Below are 23,348 nucleotides of genomic sequence, written 5' to 3'. Positions count from 1 at the left end.
TGACCATGGGAATGAGGGTGAGGTCTTAGGTGATGTGTACTGGGGTCAATTGTGACTGACTACTTTTTAATGTATACATTACATGTTTTTACTTACCAGGTAAGTTGACTGAGAACATATTCTCATTTACAGCAACGACCTGATGAATAGTTACTGGGGAGAGAGGGGAGGGGGGGGGGGGGGGGGGGTGAATGAGCCAATTGTAAACTGGGGATGTAGGTGGCCGTGATGGTATGAGGGACAGATTGGGAATGTAGTTTATCTTGCCCTCTTTGCGTGTACACACACAGAAACTCTGTTTTAAATGCATTATTGTTTTTTCAGTCGCATTTCCATAACATTCTTTATAATAGCTGTTGATAACGGCTTTCTCTGGTTTAGTGCTTGCTGTCCCATCAGTCCCAAGCTGCTGCCATTAGTAGCATGTGTTACAATGTGTTGTCTTTCAATTCAGTTCATGCAAGGAATGATCAGCCTATTACATAACATGTGGGAAAACAATTACATAATATATTTACATTATAATTTGCATGGCGCTTGTAGTATAACCCCATCCACATCGGGGCCATTTATGTTTATGGACAAGCCACCAGCTGATAAAAACAGACTAAGACAATACGGAAGAAAAACTGTGAGCGGTTTGTTTTGTTTGTGTCCACCATTCTTTCCTCGTGGACGAAGGTATAGTAGCTGAATACCCAACTCTCCGTCGACAGAAACATGTCTGCACTACAGTCGTTTCGTGTGTTTTTAAATGAGCGTTTAACGGCGGCAGCTGTGGAGATTTTCGGGGCAGTTGAAGAAACGGTAGCAGAGTACGACGAAGAGAATGATCGACTACGGAGACTGCTGCGGATCACACCGGAGATAAAACTATGTAGAATAGGTTCGTATAGATATACTGATAGCTAGATAGCTACAGTTCTACTCAATAAATAAACTGTTTAGGCTTTCAGTGATCACAATTTATCCATGTTTTAAAACGAGGATGTATGAAGCCTTTGGGGCTTTCACTAAATTGTGCCTAAAACAAGGCCACAGGTTCGTTATTAGAAAACCTCCCTGGTCTTTGTGGTTGAATCTGTGTTTTAAATTTACTGCTCGACTGATGGACCTTACAGATAATTGTATGTGTGGGGTACAGAGATGACTTAGTCATAAAAAAATTATATTTAACACAGAGTGTAACTTAACTTCCATGCAACTTATGTGACTTGTTAAGAAAATGTTTACTCCTGAACTTATTTAGGCTTGCCATAGCAAAGGGGCTGAATACTTATTGACTCAAGACATTTCAGCATTTCATTTGTAAAAATGTCTAAAAACGTAATTCCACTTATTTTAAATGGCGAAGGTGCATAAAGATGAAAGAATTCAGAAATGATGTCTTTAGTTTGAGCACTAGCCAGACTTTTTAAACTATGGCGCGCGACATGGTTCAGAACAAACTACTTTTTCTTTGTTTTGAAATTGCCACCGTCATGGAGCTAGATTTGTGACCATGTATACTGTGCTAATGCCACTACAAAATAAGAGTAAAGGAGAGCACTGTACAATACAGACAACATAGCAAATTAGGTGTCTGTGGTAAGCACAGGGGGGCTGCCATCTTTGTGCACCGTCACAATTTAGGCTGTAACACAACAAAATGTGAAAAAAGTCTTAGGGTGTGTATAATTTCTGAAGGCACTGTATATTTTTGGTCTTCATTTAAGGTTAGCGCTATGCAAAAGGTTAACAGTGGTTGAGGTTAGGTTTAAAATCAGATTTTAAAGGGCAACCGAACAAACCGATTCCGCGTGTTTTTCTGTTGCTCATTAAGAAGAAGATTTGGGCCTCCTGAGTGGCGCAGCATCGCAGTGCTAGAAGCGTTACTACAGACCCGGGTTCATTCCCGGGCTGTGCCACAACCGGCCATGGCTGGGAGTCCCATAGGACGGCGCACAATTAGCCAAGCGTCTGGGTTAGGGGAGGGATTGGCCGGGGAGGCTTTACTTGGCTCATCGCGCCCTAGCGACTCCTTGTGGCAGGCTGGGTGCCTGCAGGCTGACCTCGGTCGCAAGGAGGAAACACTGTTCAACGACACGTTGGTTTCGGCTGGCTTCTGGGTTGGCTTCTGGGTTAAGCTGGCGGATGTTAAGGAGCGCGGTTGGACAGGTCTTGTTTCGGAGGACTTATGACTCCACCTTCGCCTCTCCCGAGCCCGTTGGGGAGTTGCAGTGATGAGACACGATCGAAATGTGGGGTAAAAAAGAGATTTCAAGTGTGGTTTGACGTGGCAGTTACTAATGTTTGTCCCCATGAGACACCACAGGAACAAAGCTAGTATCTCTTCCTCACACAAGCCAGAATGAATCTAAGATAACTCAAGAAATGTTGATATTTTGATATTTTAGTTGCACAATTCAAATACATTTTTTTGTCACATGCGCCGAATACAACAAGGGGGTGAAATGCTTACTTACAAGGCCTTAACCAACAATACAGTTCAAGAAATAGAGTTAAGAAAATATTTACTAAATAAACTAAAGTTAAAAATAAATAAAAAGTAACATTAAAATAACAATAACGAGGCTGTATACAGGACGACCAGTACTGAGTCAATGTGCAGGGATACAGGTTAGTCGAGGTAATTTGTACATGTAGGTAGGGGTAAAGTGACTATGCATAGATAATAAACAGCGAGTAGCAGCAGTGTAAAAACAAAGGGAGGGGTGTCAATGTAAATAGTCTTGGTGGCCATTTGATTAATTGTTCAGCAGCTGTGTGGCTTAAGGGGTAGTATCTGTTAAGGAGCCTTTTGGACTTGACGCTCCGGTACCGCTTGCCATACGGTAGCAGAGAAAACAGTCTATGACTTGAGTGACTGGAGTCTTTGACAATTCTTTGGGCCTTCCTCTGACTCTGCTTAGTATATAGGTCCTGTATGGCAGGGAGCTTGGCCCCAGTGATGTACTGGGCCATACGTACTACCCTCTGTAGCGCCTTACAGTCGGATGCTGAGCAGTTGCCATACCAGGCAGTGATGCAACCGGTCAGGATGCTCTTGATGGTGCAGCTGTAGAACTTTTTGAGGATCTGGGGACCTATGGGGCTGCAGGTAGCCTTGTGGTTAGAGTGTTGGGCCAGTAACCTCAAGGCTACTAGATCGAATCCCCGAGCTGACAAAGTAAAAATCTGTTGTTCTGCCCCTGAACAAGGCAGTTCACCCACTGTCATTGTAAATAAGAATTTGTTCTAATCTGACTTGCCTAGTTAAATTTAAAAAAAATGTAATGCCAAATCTTTTAAGTCTCCTGAGGAGGGAAAGGTGTTGTTGTGCCCTCTTCACGACTGTCTTGGTGTCTTTGGACCATGATAGATTGTTGGTGTCACGGTTGTCGTAGGGTAAGGACCAAAACGCAGCGGGTATATGTACACTCATCTTCTTTATTTAGGAAAAAGAAGGAAAAAAACCCAAAACACAACGACGAATAACAGGCCGGTAAGGCACAAAGCTATACACAGCACAATCTCCCACAAAAAAAACCATGAAAACAAACTCCTACTTATAGGACCTTCAATCAGAAGCAACGATAACCAGCTGCTTCCAATTGAAGGTCCAACCCCAATAAACTAAACATAGAAATAGACTAGACTAGACCGAACATAGAAATACACTAACATAGAACAGTGCCCAAAAACCCCGGAATACATAAATCAAACACCCCCCTATAAACACAACCAGCCCGAACCACATAAAACAAATACCCCCTGCCACGTCCTGACCAAACTATAATAACAAATAACCCCTTCTACTGGTCAGGACGTGACAATTGGAGATGTGGATACCAAGGAACTTGAAACTCTCGACCCGCTCTGCAGTGACAGGATGGCGTATCTGGTTTGCGCTTAGTGGGACTATCATTTGTTTTTCAACTGGACAATGACCCATCACACCTCCAGGCTGTGTAAGGGCTATTTTACCAAGAGGGAGAGCGATGGAGTGTTGCATCCGATGACCTGGCCTCCACAATCCCCCGACCCTCAACCAAATTGAGATGGTTTGGGATGAGTCGGACTGCATAGGGAAGGAAAAGCAACCAACATGTGCTCAGCATATGTAGGAACTCCTTCAAGACTGTTGGAAAAGCATTCCAGGTGAAGCTGGTTGAGAGAATGCCAAGAGTGTGCAAAGCTGTCATCAAGGCAAAGGGTGGCTATTTGAAGAATCTGAAATATAAAATATATTTTGATTTGTTTAAAAAAAAATGTATTTACTACATGATTCCATATGTGTTATTTCATTAGTTTTGATGTCTTCACTATTATTCTACATTGTAGAAAATGGTAAAAAATAAAGAAAAACCCTTCAATAAGTAGGTGTTCTAAAACATTTGACCCGTAGTGTAGGTATTACAGACTCGGTCAGGGAGAGGTTGAAAATGTCAGTGAAGACACTTTCCAGTTGGTCCACTCATGCTCTGAGTGCACATTCTGGTAATCCGTCTGGCCCCGTGGCCTTGTGAATGTTGACCTGTTTAAAGGTCTTGCACACACCTTCTAAAACAGCTGGTGCTCTCATGCATGCTTCAGTGTTGCTTGCCTCGAAGCAAGCATAAAAGGCATTTAGCTCGTCTGGTAGGCTCTTGTCACTGGGCAGCTCGCGGCTGGGTTTATCTTTGTAGTCCGTAATAGTTTGCAAGCCCTGCCACATCCGACGAGCGTCGGAGCCATTGTAGTAGGATAAAATCTTAGCCCTGTATTGATGCTTTGCCTGTTTGATGGTTCGTCTGAGGGCATAGCGGGATTTCTTATAAGCATCCAGATTAGTATCCTGCTCCTTGAAAGTAGCAGCTCTAGCCTTTAGCTCAGTGTCGATGTTGCCTGTAATCCATGGCTTCTTGTTGGGATATGTACAGTCACTGAGGGGACAACGTTGTTGATGCACTTACTGATGAAGCCGGTGACTGAGGGGGTATACTCCTCAATGCCATTGGATGAATCCCGGAACATATTTCAGTCTGTGCTAGCAAAACAGTCCTGTCCACTTCCGTATTGAGCGAGTTGCTGGTACTTCCTGCTTTAGTTTTTGCTTGTAAGCAAGAATCGGTAAGATACAATTATGATCAGATTTGCCAAATGTAGGGCGTGGGAGAGCTTTGTATGTGTCTCTGTGTGCGGAGTAAAGGTGGTCTAGAGTTATTTTTTTCCCCTCTGGTTACATGTGACATGCTGGTAGAAATGAGGTAAAACGGATTTCAATTTGCCTGCATTAAGGTCCCCGGCCACTAGGAGCGCCGCTTCTGGATGAGCATTTTCTTATTTATACAGCTCGTTGAGTGCAGTCTTAGTACCAGCATCGGTTTGTGGTGGTAAATAGATGGCTACAAATAGAGAGGTGAAAACTCTCGGTGGTCTACAGCTTATCACAAGGTACTCTACCTCAGTCGAGCAATACCTCGAGACTTCTTTAATATTAGACATCGCACACCAGCTGTTATTGACGAATAGACACACATCCCCGCCCCTCATCTTACCAGACGTAGCTGCTCTGTCCTGCCAATGCACGGAAAACCCAGCCAGCTCTATATTGTGTCATCGTTCAGCCACGACTCGGTGAAACATAAGATATTACAGTTTTTAACGTCCCGTTGGTAGGATAGACTTAATCATAGGTCATCCAGTTTATTTTTCAGTGATTGCACGTTGGCCAATAGGACGGATGGTTGTGGAGGTCTACCCACTCACCAATGAATTCTCACAAGGCACCCCGACCTCCGCCCCCTGTATCTCAGTTTTTTTCTTCACGCGAATGACGAGGATTTGGGCCTGGTCTCGGGGAAGCAGTATATCCTTCATGTCGGACTCATTAAAGAAAAAATACTGTCCAATTCGAGGTGAGTAATCACTGTTCTGATGTCCAGAAGCTCTTTTCGGTCATAAGAGACGGTAGCAGCAACATTATGTACAAAATAAGTTACAAACGATGCGAAAAAACAAACAAAATAGCACAGTTGGTTAGGAGCCCGTAAAACGGCAGCCATCCCCTCCGGCGCCATTATTCCATCTAGCTAAGGTGTTTGGTGCAGTATTTTTAAAGTAAAAAGGTGTTGTCCTATGTAAACCAACTGCTGGGCAGGTCTTTCTCACTCTGTGTTCTGCCGTACGATTGGATAGAGTTAAGTCACCGCAGCTGTTTATCCCGTGTTAGTGGGCATTGTGGAAATCAAACCCAACCCTCAACTAAGTCATGATGAACTCTTGCACTGAAATCTCACAACTCAGTTTTGCAAGAGACTGACTTTATGAACAAAATTAACCTACTTGCACTTTTTAGTCAATCTTGGCACTGGCATAAATGTTTCTGACTTATATCGATGTCACATATGCTGTTTTCAACAAGAGAAGTTGGTTCTCAAGTTCAGTTCTGCTTCAAGAAGAGACATTTTAGAAATAGGCAGGGTTTATGACTTTGTAGCTGTGCCAGCTAGTAACGACGGTCTAAAAGCTCTATAGATAACCTCTGCTCCTCTCTCCTTTCCTCCAGACTTGCTGCAGCTCTCTGTCTCTGAAGAGGAGGTTCTCCCTGAGCAGCAGCACTGTGAGCAGGAGTGGGGCCCCAGTCTGGGGCAGGAGAACCCAGAGCTTCCACAGATTAAAGAGGAACAGGAGGAACTCAGGACCAGTCAGGAGGAAGAGCAGCTTCAAGGGCTGGAGGCTGATATGAAATTCACTCCTTCCGGTGTGAAAAGTGGTGAATGTGATCAGGAGGACCCACTTCAATCCTTGACTCTTCCCCAAACCCAGACTGTGCAGAACAGAGAGAGTGACCCTAGGGGTGCGTTCAGTTCGTTTGCTACGTTGCGGAATGGTTTGTACTGAACGACAAATTTTCCTAAAACGTTCTTGAACAGACTTCGAGATATGTTTCCTCCGTTTGGTGGGTGTGCCGAGGTGTGGCTTGAAGCAATGAGTGACTAATTTAAAGGGCAGCAGTGCATTTTGAGCCCACAACCCAACCCCTCCGCGTTTTTCAACTGTTCGCCCAGTACAGCATTGTTCCCTTTCAATTGAACATTCTATTACGTTTTTATGTACTGAACGTAAATATGTAAATAGCTTATTATCTTCAGTTTATTGAGAAGTAATTGAAAGTAGATTCTAGTTGTTCAATTATTGAATTGGAATTTTTGTTTACTTCATGAATCTACTTAGTTAAAGCTAGAGTCCTTAATTGAAACAATAATTAAATGGGGGCACCCCACCTCTGTTTTGGCAAAAAGGTAAAGGATGAGCCTGGAGAAATGTAACCACTCTCAAATTCATAGACTGAGATATGGATGCAAGGACTGACCCTCCATGATATCAACATTATAGTTTTAACCATGTTTTGTGGCTATATTTACATTGTTTACAAACATTGGAGTAAAACAAGGTTATATTTTAGGTTCTGATGGGGGACGACAGTTGAACTATGTTCATGAGGCATTTATACTAGAGGTCGACCGATTATGATCTTTCAACACCGATACCAATTATTGGAGGACCAAGAAAAGCCGATACCGATTAATCGGACAATTTTTTATTTATTTTTATTTATTTATTTATTTATTTATTTATTTGTAATAATGACAATTACAACAATACTGAATGAACACTTATTTTAATTTAATATAATATATCAATTTAGCCAACAAATAAATAATGAAACATGTTCAATTTGGTTTAAATAATGCAAAAACAAAGTGTTGGAGAAGAAAGTAAAAGTGCAATATGTGCCATGTAAAAAAGCTAAAGTTTAAAGTTCCTTGCTCAGAACATGAGAACATATGAAAGCTGGTGGTTCCTTTTAACATGAGTCGTCAATATTCCCAGGTAAGAAGTTTTAGGTTGTAGTTATTATAGGAATTATAGGACTATTTCTCTCTATACGATTTGTATTTCATATACCTTTGACTATTGGATGTTCTTATAGGCACTTTAGTATTGCCAGTGTAACAGTATAGCTTCCGTCCCTCTCCTCGCTCCTACCTGGGTTCGAACCAGGAACACATCAACAACAGCCGCCCTCAAAGCAGCTTTACCCATGTAGAGCAACGGGAAAAACTACTCCAAGTCTCAGAGCGAGTGACGTTTGAAACGCTATTAGCGCGCACCCGGCTAACTAGCTAGCCATTTCACATCGGTAAACACCTGCCTAATCTTGGGAGTTGACAGGCTTGAAATCATAAACAGCGCAATGCATTGCGAAGGGCTGCTGGCAAACGCACGAAAGTGCTGTTTGAATGAACGCTTACGAGCCTGCCGCTGCCTACCACTGCTCAGTCAGACTGCTCTATCAAATCATAGACTTAATTATAACACTCAGAAATACGAGCCTTAGGTCATTAATATGGTCGAATCCGTAAACTATCATCTCGAAAACAAAACGTTTTTCCTGTCAGTGAAATACGGAACCGTTCCGTATTTTATCTAACGGGTGGCATCCCTAAGTCTAAATATTCCTGTTACATTGCACAACCTTCAATATTATGTCATAATTATGTAAAATTCTGGCAAATTCGTTCGCAACGAGCCAGGCGGCCCAAACTGTTGCATATACCCTGACTCTGCGTGCAATGAACGCAGAATGACACAATTTCACCTGGTTAATATTGCCTGCTAACCTGGATTTCTTTTAACTAAATATGCAGGTTTAAAAATATATACTTCTGTATATTGATTTTAAGAAAGGCATTGATGTTTATGGTTAGGTACAGTCGTGCAACGATTGTGCTTTTTTCGCAAATGCACTTTTGTTAAATCATCCCCCATTTGGTGAAGTCGGCTGTCTTTGTTAGGAAGAAATAGTCTTCACAGTTCGCAACGAGCCAGGCGGCCCAAACTGCTGCATATACCCTGACTCTGTTTGCAAGAGAAGTGACACATTTTCCCTAGTTAAAAGAAATTCATGTTAGCAGGCAATATTAACTAAATATGCAGGTTTAAAAATATATACTTGTGTATTGATTTTAAGAAAGGCATTGATGTTTATGGTTGGAGCAACGTGTACCTAAGCAATTATATGCAACGCAGGACAGGCTAGATAAACTAGTAATATCATCAACCATGTGTAGTTAACTAGTGATTATGATTGATTGATTGTTTTTTATAAGATATGTTTAATGCTAGCTAGCAACTTACCTTGGCTTCTTACTGCATTCGCGTAACAGGCAGGCTCCTCGTGGAATGCAATGTAAAGCAGGTGGTTAGAGCGTTGGACTAGTTAACCGTAAGGTTGCAAGATTGAATCCCCGAGCTGACAAGGTAAAAATCTGTCGTTCTGCCCCTGAACAAGGAAGTTAACCTACCGTTCCTAGGCCGTCATTGAAAATAAGAATGTGTTCTTAACTAACTTGCCTAGTTAAATAAAGGTCTAAAAAAAAAAAGATCGGCCAAATCGGCGTCCAAAAATACCGATTTCCGATTGTTATGAAAACCTGAAATCGGCCCCAATTAATCGGCCATTTAATCGGTCGACCTCTAATTTATACGTTATATTCTTCAAGAACCAATGGATATAATTAATTTATAAGTAAAACAAAGTATGGCGCAACTAAGGATTCTAGCTTTAACTTCGAATGGACCCCAACCCTGATGTCTAAAGGCTCTATAGATAACCTCTGCTCCTCTCTCCTTTCCTTCAGAATCTCTGCAGCTCTCTGTCTCTGAAGAGGAGGTTCTCCATGAGAAGCAGCACTGTGAGCAGGAGTGGAGCCCCAGTCTGGGGCAGGAGAACCCAGAACTTCCACAGATTAAAGAGGAACAGGAGGAACTCAGGACCAGTCAGGAAGAAGAGCAGCCTCAAGGGCTGGAGGCTGATTTCAAATTCATTCCTTCCTGTGTGAAAAGTGAATGTGATCAGGAGGACCCACTTCAGCCCTTCACTTCTCCCCAAACCCAGACTGTGGAGAACAGAGAGCATGACCCTAAACAAGTGGATCTCACACCTTTTGTTACTGTGACCCACCTTAAGGGTCTCTACATTCCCTGTGACCCTTCAGATAATCAAAACAATCCCTCCAGCCAAATCTCAGCCGTAAGTAGCGACCCAGTGGCACTTGACTGCAGCCCACCATTGGATCCCAGCCCGCCATTGGATCCAAATCCATCAGTGTGTTTCAAACCCATCACCACGTCTAGAAAAACTCCCCACTGCCGTGACTGTGGTGAAAAGTTGGCAGAGAAAACTGACCTGCAAAGGCATGTGACTCTCATCAAGAAGAAAGTCAGTGAATGTTGCTTCTGCAGAATACGCTACAACTCCACCTGTAAACTGAAGGGCCATGTCCGCCTCTGTCACAGTGGGAAACCCTGCACCTGCCCTGTTTGTGGCAAGACTGTCAAACTCAAAGTCGATCTGTCCAAGCACATGAGGATTCACACAGGGCAGAAACGTTATTGTTGTGGCGACTGTGGGAAGAGCTTTAATCGCAAGGGGGCCCTAGCCGCGCATATACAGATTCACACAGGAGAAAAAACATTTAACTGTGCTGACTGCGGGAAAAGCTTTAATTTGAAGGGTAAACTTTGGAAGCATAAACATACTCACACAGGAGAGAAATCATTTGACTGTGGAGACTGTGGGAAAAGCTTCTCCCAGAAGGGGAACCTTAGTAGGCATATACTGACTCACACAGGAGAGAAACCATTTAGCTGTGGTGACTGTGGGAAAAGCTTCCATTTAAAGGGGAACCTAAAGAAGCATGAACTGACTCACACAGGAGAGAAACGATTTAGCTGTGATCATTGCGGGAAAAGATTCAAACGCAGGGAAAACTTAACCACGCATTTACTGACTCACACAGGAGAGAAACAATTTAGCTGTTGTGACTGTGGGAAAAGCTTCTCCCAGAAGGGGAACCTTAGTAGGCATATACTGACTCACACAGGAGATAAACCATTTAGCTGTGGAGACTGTGGGAAAAGCTTCTCCCAGAAGGGGACCCTAACTGCACATATACGGACTCACACAGGCAAGAAATAATTAAGCTGTGATGTGTGCGGAGAAAGCTTCACTCGAAAGTCTAATTTACTAATCCATGTGAAAAACACCCACAATCATGGAAAACAGGATGAAAACAGAAAACTAGGACAAAAATCTATTCAGTCAGAAGATGAGAATAAAAGGGCAGGATGGGGACAATACTCTGAGTACACGCTCATAGACTCACATCTATTGGTTGGTGGAGGACGATACGATGATACCTCTCATAGGGATCTGCTCTCCATGCTTCAGGATTAAAGTTCCTCTGGTCTCTGATCTATTCTATTGGTAACCTGCTGTTTCTCTCCACAGTGCTCTCTGCTACTCTCTGGTCTACATGGAGGGCCGAGCTACTTTACAACTGTCTGGAGGGAGAGATAGAGGTCACAGAATGAGGTTTCTAGTCTCAACACTCCAAGGCTTTAGAGGAAAAGACTACCTTTTCAGGTCATGTCACAAGTGTCTTCTCTGACAGTGGCACTGCTAATTAACTCAGTGATGACACTTCTCCTTTCTCCCCACTAGATGGCACTGTTTGAGATATGATCCCATCACACCATCTCTGATGTATGTAAAACTTGTTAGTCATTTGAAATCATTCTTCACAGACCTATGAAGGTATAATGTTAAATGAATCAACAATGTTACCCATTACTAAACACATTAAAACACACACACCAAACAGGACCATGCTAAACTGAACCAGACATGACTGACCTGGACTGGCCATAAGGGGATGTCATATATTTTGTGTACTGTGGGGTCAAAGGTGACTGTAAATCAGGATTAGGTTTTTAACGTCTGAGTGGTATACTACGAAACAAGCTAAATCAACTCAGAGTTTTCTAAAGCTAACCAGCTTCAGTTAGCTTCACATTCCAGCTCAGGCTTCATCAATACTTTGACAGTGGATATTGCTTGTCCGCCTGCCGCTAACTCTAGCAGGCTTGTAGCTGCGCTTCCACGTCACACATAGTTAGTCAAACGCCAAACTCTTCGTTGAGACAGTGCTGAAAAATCAACCCATGTGCGAGTCAGTGCCATAGTTTCATTTGTGAAGAAATCAAAATGAAAGAAAATTGATCTTACAGATTCAGCAGGCTATGGTGTGAAATAGGCTTTTAGAAGTGTTGTCTTTATTTGATTACTTAATTCATTAATGCCGTCTTTGGTGTGCTTATCACTCCTTATTCTATGTGTGGAACAGCTTGTTGTGTTGTGGCAATAGACATAATCCATAGAAGGGTTTTGTGACCTTTGACCCTGTCAGTTTGACTGTTAAACTCATGGGTACACTAGCAATGGCTGGCAGTCTTGACTTGAATAGGAACTACCATCTATGGTTGGTTGTGGCGGTCAGTTTGTCTTTTGTAAATTTCTAAATACAATAAGTGCGAAAAACATACAGTTTGGTAAGCAAATGCTGTTGTTACTTTTTTGTTTATTTGTTTTCATTTAAAATTGTCAAAATCACAGTAAGGTACTGAATTGTAACCCAGAAATGATTTGATATTGAGATAAAAACAGCTGCATTAGACCTTTAAATGCTCTCCAAAGGAGGACATATTGTCATTCTATACATATAGGCTACTAGCCTAATGAATAAATAAAGATAAACCTATGTTTGTGCATCAGTGTCCCTCTGCCGAAGAGATGTCAGTATGACATCTTACTATAGCAAAATGACATTGGCTAAGGCTAGCTGGCCAGTCAAGTGGATCTATTACACTAACAAGGATCCTATCAGTAGGGTACAACAACATGAGAAGGTAGAATGTATATTGTATTTCTAATCTCTCTCTCATTCCCTTCCTGTGTGGGTGGGTGTAAATGATTTCTCTAGGGACTACAGGAGGGCCTGGTTTACCATTAGGTAGTCTGAGCACCCATAGGCACACCATGTTCAAGAGGAGTGTCACCATGTTAAGTAATTACACACATCGCCTGCTACAGAGCTATAGGACAAACCAAGGTCGCCTCATCTCAAGGTTGGAATACATTTACTGGAGAATTCTACAGAGAATTGACTAATATACCCCTTTATCAAAGCAAGAGCATGTCTAGTAAGACATTCATACTTTTCTAAAATTGTCTTTTGCTCCAAGTTTGCTTGTTCTTTCAACAGGCAAAGCCAGCGCAGTGTACAATACTTGCTTTTAGCCCATGTCTCTCTTTCTAATAACACACACAAAAGGCAATCATGGAAAGGGGACAGTATGGGTCTAGACCCCACCCCCCTCCTGCCGCTACTGGCTCCAGCTCCTTACACCTCTCTGACAAAAAGAAACAGCGAAAGGAAGAGAGGGCGTATGAAAGAGAGTCGATGAGAAACAAACCCGAACAGCTCTGTGTGTCACACTCGAATACATCGCATCCACAGCTATGACCTAGGCGCGGATCGTCGCTGTCAAGACAAGCGCAACATCGGAGAGAGCAATTACGCATGGTTCTGATAGAGAATGAATGCGAAGCTGTATCCAACAATTCCAAAACGCCCGGTTGGTCTCATTTTGCTACCATTAGAGCATCAATAGGATTACCATAAGTGAACGACGAGAACGGAGCACAGTGGAAACAATTGAGGAATAAGAGATTTTGCACCAATAATTGAATAATTTACTTTTCATCAAAACACAAATATTTGTATATATTTGGAGGTGTATTTCCAAGACACATACATTAAAGCACGGATAGCCGTCATTAGGTCCACTTGGATTTGATCATATTGACACTTTATTAGTTATCCTGATGGAAACTGCTTCAAAAGCTCGTCGGCTATCCAATGTGTCCACGGCATCTAACGTGTCCAATGTGTCCACGTCCAGCGCTGGGACTGAGGTAGGACAGAGCGATGTGCAGATTTGGGGGGACAGACCTTTACCTGTCGACTACCTTGGTGACGTCTCGATCCTGGATGACGGAAGATGGTCGAACTCTAGCGTGAAGAAACATCACCACAAGCACAACCTGAAGCACCGCTACGAACTGCTGGAGACACTGGGGAAAGGGACTTACGGCAAGGTGAAGAAAGCCATCGAGAGACAATCCGGCAAAGTGGTGAGTTTTAGACAACGACTAACGGCTAATTAAACTAATGTGACAATTGGAACTTGGTGCGTTAGAACAAGTGAATAACACCATTATAATGTAGGTTGTGATGTAAGAACATCAAAACACAGCGTCTGGCAACTAAATATAGTGATATGTTGGTGTTTCATTTATAATATTCATAAACACTCCCATGTGCATGGCGTGTCAATCAGAAATCCCTTGAATTCCCTGATGATGCCACGTGGGATTTCAGCTTTCCAATTTAAATTCAGCAATGAGCCCATTTAATGTGGTTTTATGGCCATAATTACACACTTGGCTTCAGGAGACAAAATCGGTTGTATTGCCTCAGAGGTCACACTGCTTATACAAGATGAGTCAAAGGTCAGTTTAAAAATACATTGGGGCCCATGTAGCTAAATGTAGTTTCCATTTATAATATGTGTTTTCAGTGTTACCAGACCTCAGAAGAATGAGTCTCTTGTCTAATTCTGTTGACTTTAACTTGTGAGTTTTGATGAGCTGAGATGCATGAGTAAAAATGAAAGTTTTGTCCCACTGAACATGCACTGACAAATCCATGTAATAATCCACCTTGAACCACCTTCCCTGTAGCCATGACATGTGAATTATAGGGATATTTCAGGTATTTTGTTGACTAGTACTAAAATAGGTCTAGTGGGTTGGTTATTCAACCTCTGTACTGTGTGAAGAGACAGTAGGAGGGGAGAGAGCAGAGAGAGAGAGCAGAGAGCAGAGAGAGAGAGCGATACTGAGGGTATTATTTGACCTCTGGTCACCCCCTGGCTTGGCAACTAGAACTTTCCAAGTGTGAGGTATGCAGGAGGAAAGTAGACAGTCTGGTGTGTGTGTTTCCTCATTGGGACTAACACCTAGGTGTGAAGGAAGCAGAGCCTCTTGGAGAGGTTACGTGTGGGGTACACACACACAAACCCACATATACATACATACATACATACATACATACATACATACATACATACATACATACATACATACATACATACATACATACATACATACATACATACATACATACATACATACATACATACATACATACATACACGGCGGGAGCTTCTCACTTGGTCGCTGTATTGATGAGGTACCTAATGACTTAACTGTATGAACAGTAGAGAGAGAGAGAGAGAGGGGGGGGCTACATTCTCACTGGTTATCCTGTATAGCCAGGAAGAGAAGACACCACATAGCCTCCTATACATTACCCTTCTGTGTGTGGGCTCTGTCAGGCATAGAAATGCCTCTCTGTCCATGTCTAAGAGGTCTGGAGACATGCCTGTTTCAGGACACCCTGCTTACTAGACAGAGAGAGAGGATGAGCCAGTGAGTGAACACACACTCACACAGACAATACAAACAGAAGTCTGGATGGAATAGTTTGGGGATTTTTAGGCCGCGGTGACTCATTGAGATTAGCTGCTATAAAACCACCAGCATAGCGTACAGTCTCCTGCCTGCTACCATGCAAGAGTCTTCAGTCTCCTGGCTGCTACCGTACAAGAGCATTCAGTTTCCTAGCTGCTACCGTACAAGAGCATTCAGTTTCCTGGCTGCTACCGTACAAGAGCATTCAGTCTCCTGGCTGCTACCGTACAAGAGCATTCAGTCTCCTGGCTGCTACCGTACAAGAGCATTCAGTCTCCTGGCTGCTACCGTACAAGAGCATTCAGTCTCATGGCTGCGACCGTACAAGAGCATTCAGTGGGACTTTGAGTCAGTCAATCATGATACACACGGTTGAGTCGACATGTGTGTGTGTTTAATCTGTCTCTCTGACTGACTGACTGAACGTTTGTGTTCCCACCCTGAATCTTTTTTCCCAAAAGAGACATAAAACAAAGTCATATGGTGGAGGGTTGAGAGAGCCTTTAGATTGAATGTTATGTAATTATGCAGCTTTCCCTGGCCTGGCCTGGCCTGGCCTGGTCTGGTCTGGTAATGTTGTTATCAAGGCAGTGAGAGGAGCAGGTTGACAGGGTCAGCCAAGCAGCAGGAAGGGAACACTTCTATGTTGACCTGTCAGGGTGTGTAAGTGTGTGTGAGTGTGTGTAAGTGTGTGTGAGTGCCTGTGTTCTGCGCCAGCTTCTCTGGATAGATAGGTATTTCAGAGACAGGTCTAAGGAGAGAGAGAGAGACAGAGATAAGGGGGGGGGGGGGGGGTGTACCATCTGGGCTAGTCTGGTGTATACATCACAATAAACCCCCAGTAGCATCTCTCCAGCTGGGCTAGTCTGGTGTATACATCACAATAAACCCCCAGTAGCATCTCTCCTCTCCAGCTGGGCTAGTCTGGTGTATACATCACAATAAACCCCCAGTAGCATCTCTCCTCTCCAGCTTGGTTAGTCTGGTGTATACATCACAATAAACCCCCAGTAGCATCTCTCCTCTCCAGCTGGCTAGTCTGGTGTGTACATCACAATAAACCCCCAGTAGCATCTCTCCTCTCCAGCTGGGCTAGTCTGGTGTATACATCACAATAAACCCCCCAGTAGCATCTCTCCTCTCCAACTGGGCTAGTCTGGTGTATACATCACAATAAACCCCCAGTAGCATCTCTCCTCTCCAGCTGGGTTAGTCTGGTGTATACATCACAATAACCCCCCAGTAGCATCTCTCCTCTCCAGCTGGGTTAGTCTGGTGTGTACATCACAATAAACCCCCAGTAGCATCTCTCCTCTCCAGCTGGCTAGTCTGGTGTGTACATCACAATAAACCCCCAGTAGCATCTCTCCAGCTGGGTTAGTCTGGTGTATACATCACAATAACCCCCCAGTAGGATCTCTCCAGCTGGGTTAGTCTGGTGTGTACATCACAATAAACCCCCAGTAGCATCTCTCCTCTCCAGCTGGCTAGTCTGGTGTGTACATCACAATAAACCCCCAGTAGCATCTCTCCTCTCCAGCAGGGTTAGTCTGGTGTATACATCACAATAAACCCCCAGTAGCATCTCTCCTCTCCAGCTGGGTTAGTCTGGTGTATACATCACAATAAACCCCCAGTAGCATCTCTCCTCTCCAGCTGGGTTAGTCTGGTGTATACATCACAATAAACCCCCAGTAGCATCTCTCCAGCTGGGTTAGTCTGGTGTATACATCACAATAAACCCCCAGTAGCATCTCTCCAGCTGGGTTAGTCTGGTGTATACATCACAATAAACCCCCAGTAGCATCTCTCCTATCCTGCTGGGTTAGTCTGGTGTATACATCACAATTAACCCCCAATAACATCTCTCCAGCTGGGTTAGTCTGGTGTGTACATCACAATAACCCCCCCCAGTAGCATCTCTCGTCTCCAGCTTGGTTAGTCTGGTGTATACATCACAATAAACACCCAGTAGCATCTCTCCTCTCCAGCTGGGTTAGTCTGGTGTATACATCACAATAAACCCCCAGTAGCATCTCTCCAGCTGGGTTAGTCTGGTGTATACATCACAATAAACCCCCAGTAGCATCTCTCCAGCTGGGTTAGTCTGGTGTGTACATCACAATAACCCCCCCAGTAGCATCTCTCGTCTCCAGCTTGGTTAGTCTGGTGTATACATCACAATAAACACCCAGTAGCATCTCTCCTATCCTGCTGGGTTAGTCTGGTGTATACAGCACAATTAACCCCCAATAACATCTCTCCAGCTGGGTTAGTCTGGTGTGTACATCACAATAAACCCCCAGTAGCATCTCTCCTCTCCAGCTGGGTTAGTCTGGTGTATACATCACAATAAACCCCCAGTAGCATCTCTCCAGCTGGGTTAGTCTGGTGTATACATCACAATTAACCCCCAGTAGCATCTCTCCAGCTGGGTTAGTCTGGTGTATTCATCACAATTAACCCCCAGTAGCATCTCTCCAGCTGGCTTAGTCTGGTGTGTACATCACAATAAACCCCCAGTAGCATCTCTCCAGCTGGGTTAGTCTGGTGTATACATCACAATAAACCCCCAATAACATCTCTCCAGCTGGGTTAGTCTGGTGTGTACATCACAATTAACCCCCAATAACATCTCTCCAGCTGGGTTAGTCTGGTGTGTACATCACAATAAACCCCCAGTAGCATCTCTCCTATCCAGCTGGGTTAGTCTGGTGTATACATCACAATTAACCCCCAATAACATCTCTCCAGCTGGGTTAGTCTGGTGTGTACATCACAATAAACCCCCAGTAGCATCTCTCCTCTCCAGCTGGGTTAGTCTGGTGTATACATCACAATAAACCCCCAGTAGCATCTCTCCAGCTGGGTTAGTCTGGTGTATACATCACAATTAACCCCCAGTAGCATCTCTCCAGCTGGGTTAGTCTGGTGTATTCATCACAATTAACCCCCAGTAGCATCTCTCCAGCTGGGTTAGTCTGGTGTGTACATCACAATAACCCCCCCAGTAGCATCTCTCCTCTCCAGCAGGGTTTGTCTGGTGTATACATCACAATAACCCCCCCCAGTAGCATCTCTCCAGCAGGGTTAGTCTGGTGTATACATCACAATAAACCCCCAGTAGCATCTCTCCAGCTGGGTTAGTCTGGTGTGTACATCACAATAACCCCCCCCCAGTAGCATCTCTCCAGCTGGGTTAGTCTGGTGTATACATCACAATAAACCCCCCAGTAGCATCTCTCCAGCTGGGTTAGTCTGGTGTGTACATCACAATAAACCCCCAGTAGCATCTCTCCTCTCCAGCTGGGTTAGTCTGGTGTATACATCACAATAAACCCCCAGTAGCATCTCTCCAGCTGGGTTAGTCTGGTGTATACATCACAATTAACACCCAGTAGCATCTCTCCAGCTGGGTTAGTCTGGTGTATACATCACAATTAACCCCCAGTAGCATCTCTCCAGCTGGGTTAGTCTGGTGTGTACATCACAATAACCCCCCCAGTAGCATCTCTCCTGTCCAGCTGGGTTAGTCTGGTGTATACATCACAATAAACCCCCAGTAGCATCTCTCCTCTCCAGCTGGATTAGTCTGGTGTGTAAATCACAATAAACCCCCAGTAGCATCTCTACTCTCCAGCTGGGTTAGTCTGGTATGTACATGAAAATAAACCCCCAGTTGCATCTCTCCTCTCCAGTTGGGTTAGTCTGGTGTATACATCACAATAACCCCCCCCCAGTAGCATCTCTCCAGCAGGGTTAGTCTGGTGTATACATCACAATACACCCCCAGTAGCATCTCTCCAGCTGGGTTAGTCTGGTGTGTACATCACAATAACCCCCCCCCAGTAGCATCTCTCCAGCTGGGTTAGTCTGGTGTATACATCACAATAAACCCCCCAGTAGCATCTCTCCAGCTGGGTTAGTCTGGTGTGTACATCACAATAAACCCCCAGTAGCATCTCTCCTCTCCAGCTGGGTTAGTCTGGTGTATACATCACAATAAACCCCCAGTAGCATCTCTCCAGCTGGGTTAGTCTGGTGTATACATCACAATTCACACCCAGTAGCATCTCTCCAGCTGGGTTAGTCTGGTGTATACATCACAATTAACCCCCAGTAGCATCTCTCCAGCTGGGTTAGTCTGGTGTGTACATCACAATAACCCCCCCAGTAGCATCTCTCCTGTCCAGCTGGGTTAGTCTGGTGTATACATCACAATAAACCCCCAGTAGCATCTCTCCTCTCCAGCTGGATTAGTCTGGTGTGTACATCACAATAAACCCCAAGTAGCATCTCTACTCTCCAGCTGGGTTAGTCTGGTGTATACATCACAATAAACCCCCCAGTAGCATCTCTCCTCTCCAGCAGGGTTTTTCTGGTGTATACATCACAATAACCCCCCCCAGTAGCATCTCTCCAGCAGGGTTAGTCTTGTGTATACATCACAATAACCCCCCCAGTAGCATCTCTCTTCTCCAGCTGGGTTAGTCTGGTGTATACATCACAATAAACCCCCCCAGTAGCATCTCTCCTCTCCAGCAGGGTTTGTCTGGTGTATACATCACAATAAACCCCCCCAGTAGCATCTCTCCAGCAGGGTTAGTCTTGTGTATACATCACAATAAACCCCCAGTAGCATCTCTCCAGCTGGGTTAGTCTGGTGTGTACATCACAATAACCCCCCCAGTAGCATCTCTCCTCTCCAGCAGGGTTTTTCTGGTGTATACATCACAATAAACCCCCCCAGTAGCATCTCTCCAGCAGGGTTAGTCTTGTGTATACATCACAATAACCCCCCCAGTAGCATCTCTCCTCTCCAGCTGGGTTAGTCTGGTGTATACATCACAATAAACCCCCCCCAGTTGCATCTGTCCAGCAGGGTTAGTCTGGTGTATACATCACAATAAACCCCCAGTAGCATCTCTCCAGCTGGGTTAGTCTGGTCTATACATCACAATAAACCCCCAGTAGCATCTCTCCTCTCCAGCTGAGCTAGTCTGGTGTGTACATCACAATAAACCCCCAGTAGCATCTCTCCTCTCCAGCTGGGTTAATCTGGTGTATACATCACAATAAACCCCCAGTAGCATCTCTCCTCTCCAGCTGGGCAAGTCTGGTGTATACATCACAATAAACCCCCAGTAGCATCTCTCCTCTCCAGCTGGGTTAGTCTGGTGTATACATCACAATAAACCCCAGGTAGCATCTCTCCTCTCCAGCTGGATTAGTCTGGTGTGTACATCACAATAAACCCCCAGTAGCATCTCTCCAGCTGGGTTAGTCTGGTGTGTACATCACAATAAACCCCCAGTAGCATCTCTCCTCTCCAGCTGGCTAGTCTGGTGTATACATCACAATAAACCCCCAGTAGCATCTCTCCAGCTGGGTTAGTCTGGTGTATACATCACAATAAACCCCCAGTAGCATCTCTCCTCTCCAGCTGGGCTAGTCTGGTGTATACATCACAATGAACCCCCAGTAGCATCTCTCCTCTCCAGCTTGGTTAGTCTGGTGTATACATCACAATAAACCCCCAGTAGCATCTCTCCTCTCCAGCTGGCTAGTCTGGTGTGTACATCACAATAAACCCCCAGTAGCATCTCTCCTCTCCAGCTGGGCTAGTCTGGTGTATACATCACAATAAACCCCCCAGTAGCATCTCTCCTCTCCAACTGGGCTAGTCTGGTGTATACATCACAATAAACCCCCAGTAGCATCTCTCCTCTCCAGCTGGGTTAGTCTGGTGTATACATCACAATAACCCCCCAGTAGCATCTCTCCTCTCCAGCTGGGTTAGTCTGGTGTGTACATCACAATAAACCCCCAGTAGCATCTCTCCTCTCCAGCTGGCTAGTCTGGTGTGTACATCACAATAAACCCCCAGTAGCATCTCTCCAGCTGGGTTAGTCTGGTGTATACATCACAATAACCCCCCAGTAGGATCTCTCCAGCTGGGTTAGTCTGGTGTGTACATCACAATAAACCCCCAGTAGCATCTCTCCTCTCCAGCTGGCTAGTCTGGTGTGTACATCACAATAAACCCCCAGTAGCATCTCTCCTCTCCAGCAGGGTTAGTCTGGTGTATACATCACAATAAACCCCCAGTAGCATCTCTCCTCTCCAGCTGGGTTAGTCTGGTGTATACATCACAATAAACCCCCAGTAGCATCTCTCCTCTCCAGCTGGGTTAGTCTGGTGTATACATCACAATAAACCCCCAGTAGCATCTCTCCAGCTGGGTTAGTCTGGTGTATACATCACAATAAACCCCCAGTAGTATCTCTCCAGCTGGGTTAGTCTGGTGTATACATCACAATAAACCCCCAGTAGCATCTCTCCTATCCTGCTGGGTTAGTCTGGTGTATACATCACAATTAACCCCCAATAACATCTCTCCAGCTGGGTTAGTCTGGTGTGTACATCACAATAACCCCCCCAGTAGCATCTCTCGTCTCCAGCTTGGTTAGTCTGGTGTATACATCACAATAAACACCCAGTAGCATCTCTCCTCTCCAGCTGGGTTAGTCTGGTGTATACATCACAATAAACCCCCAGTAGCATCTCTCCAGCTGGGTTAGTCTGGTGTATACATCACAATAAACCCCCAGTAGCATCTCTCCATCTGGGTTAGTCTGGTGTGTACATCACAATAACCCCCCCAGTAGCATCTCTCGTCTCCAGCTTGGTTAGTCTGGTGTATACATCACAATAAACACCCAGTAGCATCTCTCCTATCCTGCTGGGTTAGTCTGGTGTATACATCACAATTAACCCCCAATAACATCTCTCCAGCTGGGTTAGTCTGGTGTGTACATCACAATAAACCCCCAGTAGCATCTCTCCTCTCCAGCTGGGTTAGTCTGGTGTATACATCACAATAAACCCCCAGTAGCATCTCTCCAGCTGGGTTAGTCTGGTATATACATCACAATTAACCCCCAGTAGCATCTCTCCAGCTGGGTTAGTCTGGTGTATTCATCACAATTAACCCCCAGTAGCATCTCTCCAGCTGGCTTAGTCTGGTGTGTACATCACAATAAACCCCCAGTAGCATCTCTCCAGCTGGGTTAGTCTGGTGTATACATCACAATAAACCCCCAATAACATCTCTCCAGCTGGGTTAGTCTGGTGTGTACATCACAATTAACCCCCAATAACATCTCTCCAGCTGGGTTAGTCTGGTGTGTACATCACAATAAACCCCCAGTAGCATCTCTCCTATCCAGCTGGGTTAGTCTGGTGTATACATCACAATTAACCCCCAATAACATCTCTCCAGCTGGGTTAGTCTGGTGTGTACATCACAATAAACCCCCAGTAGCATCTCTCCTCTCCAGCTGGGTTAGTCTGGTGTATACATCACAATAAACCCCCAGTAGCATCTCTCCAGCTGGGTTAGTCTGGTGTATACATCACAATTAACCCCCAGTAGCATCTCTCCAGCTGGGTTAGTCTGGTGTATTCATCACAATTAACCCCCAGTAGCATCTCTCCAGCTGGGTTAGTCTGGTGTGTACATCACAATAACCCCCCCAGTAGCATCTCTCCTCTCCAGCAGGGTTTGTCTGGTGTATACATCACAATAACCCCCCCCAGTAGCATCTCTCCAGCAGGGTTAGTCTGGTGTATACATCACAATAAACCCCCAGTAGCATCTCTCCAGCTGGGTTAGTCTGGTGTGTACATCACAATAACCCCCCCCCAGTAGCATCTCTCCAGCTGGGTTAGTCTGGTGTATACATCACAATAAACCCCCCAGTAGCATCTCTCCAGCTGGGTTAGTCTGGTGTGTACATCACAATAAACCCCCAGTAGCATCTCTCCTCTCCAGCTGGGTTAGTCTGGTGTATACATCACAATAAACCCCCAGTAGCATCTC

At 44.5% G+C, this 23,348-nt stretch overlaps 2 protein-coding genes across 2 annotated transcripts in view; both read left to right on the top strand.

The window, feature by feature from the left end:
• Window positions 1-53: 53 nt before the first annotated feature.
• On the top strand, window positions 54-12,591 carry LOC106576521 (uncharacterized). The gene is made up of 3 exons (XM_014153740.3): window positions 54-886; window positions 6,530-6,820; window positions 9,669-12,591. Exons 1-3 carry the CDS (start codon window positions 721-723, stop codon window positions 11,006-11,008), a joined length of 1,797 nt encoding a protein of 598 aa, XP_014009215.3. The 5' UTR covers window positions 54-720; the 3' UTR covers window positions 11,009-12,591.
• Window positions 12,592-13,312: 721 nt separating this feature from the next.
• Window positions 13,313-23,348, top strand: part of LOC106594971 (NUAK family SNF1-like kinase 1) — a 47,227-nt gene continuing 37,191 nt past the window's right edge. Inside the window, exon 1 of the mRNA XM_045700161.2 lies at window positions 13,313-14,065. Coding sequence (XP_045556117.1) covers window positions 13,757-14,065 — 309 coding nt within the window. The 5' untranslated portion in view covers window positions 13,313-13,756. The remainder of the gene's footprint in view (window positions 14,066-23,348) is intronic.

This window comes from Salmo salar, chromosome 17 (assembly GCF_965601325.2).
Source record: "Salmo salar chromosome 17, fSalSal1, whole genome shotgun sequence".
In the NCBI taxonomy this organism is placed as follows: Eukaryota; Metazoa; Chordata; class Actinopteri; order Salmoniformes; family Salmonidae; genus Salmo; species Salmo salar.
Note: the sequence above shows the minus strand (reverse complement) of the source record. Positions and strands in the feature narration are given on the sequence as shown.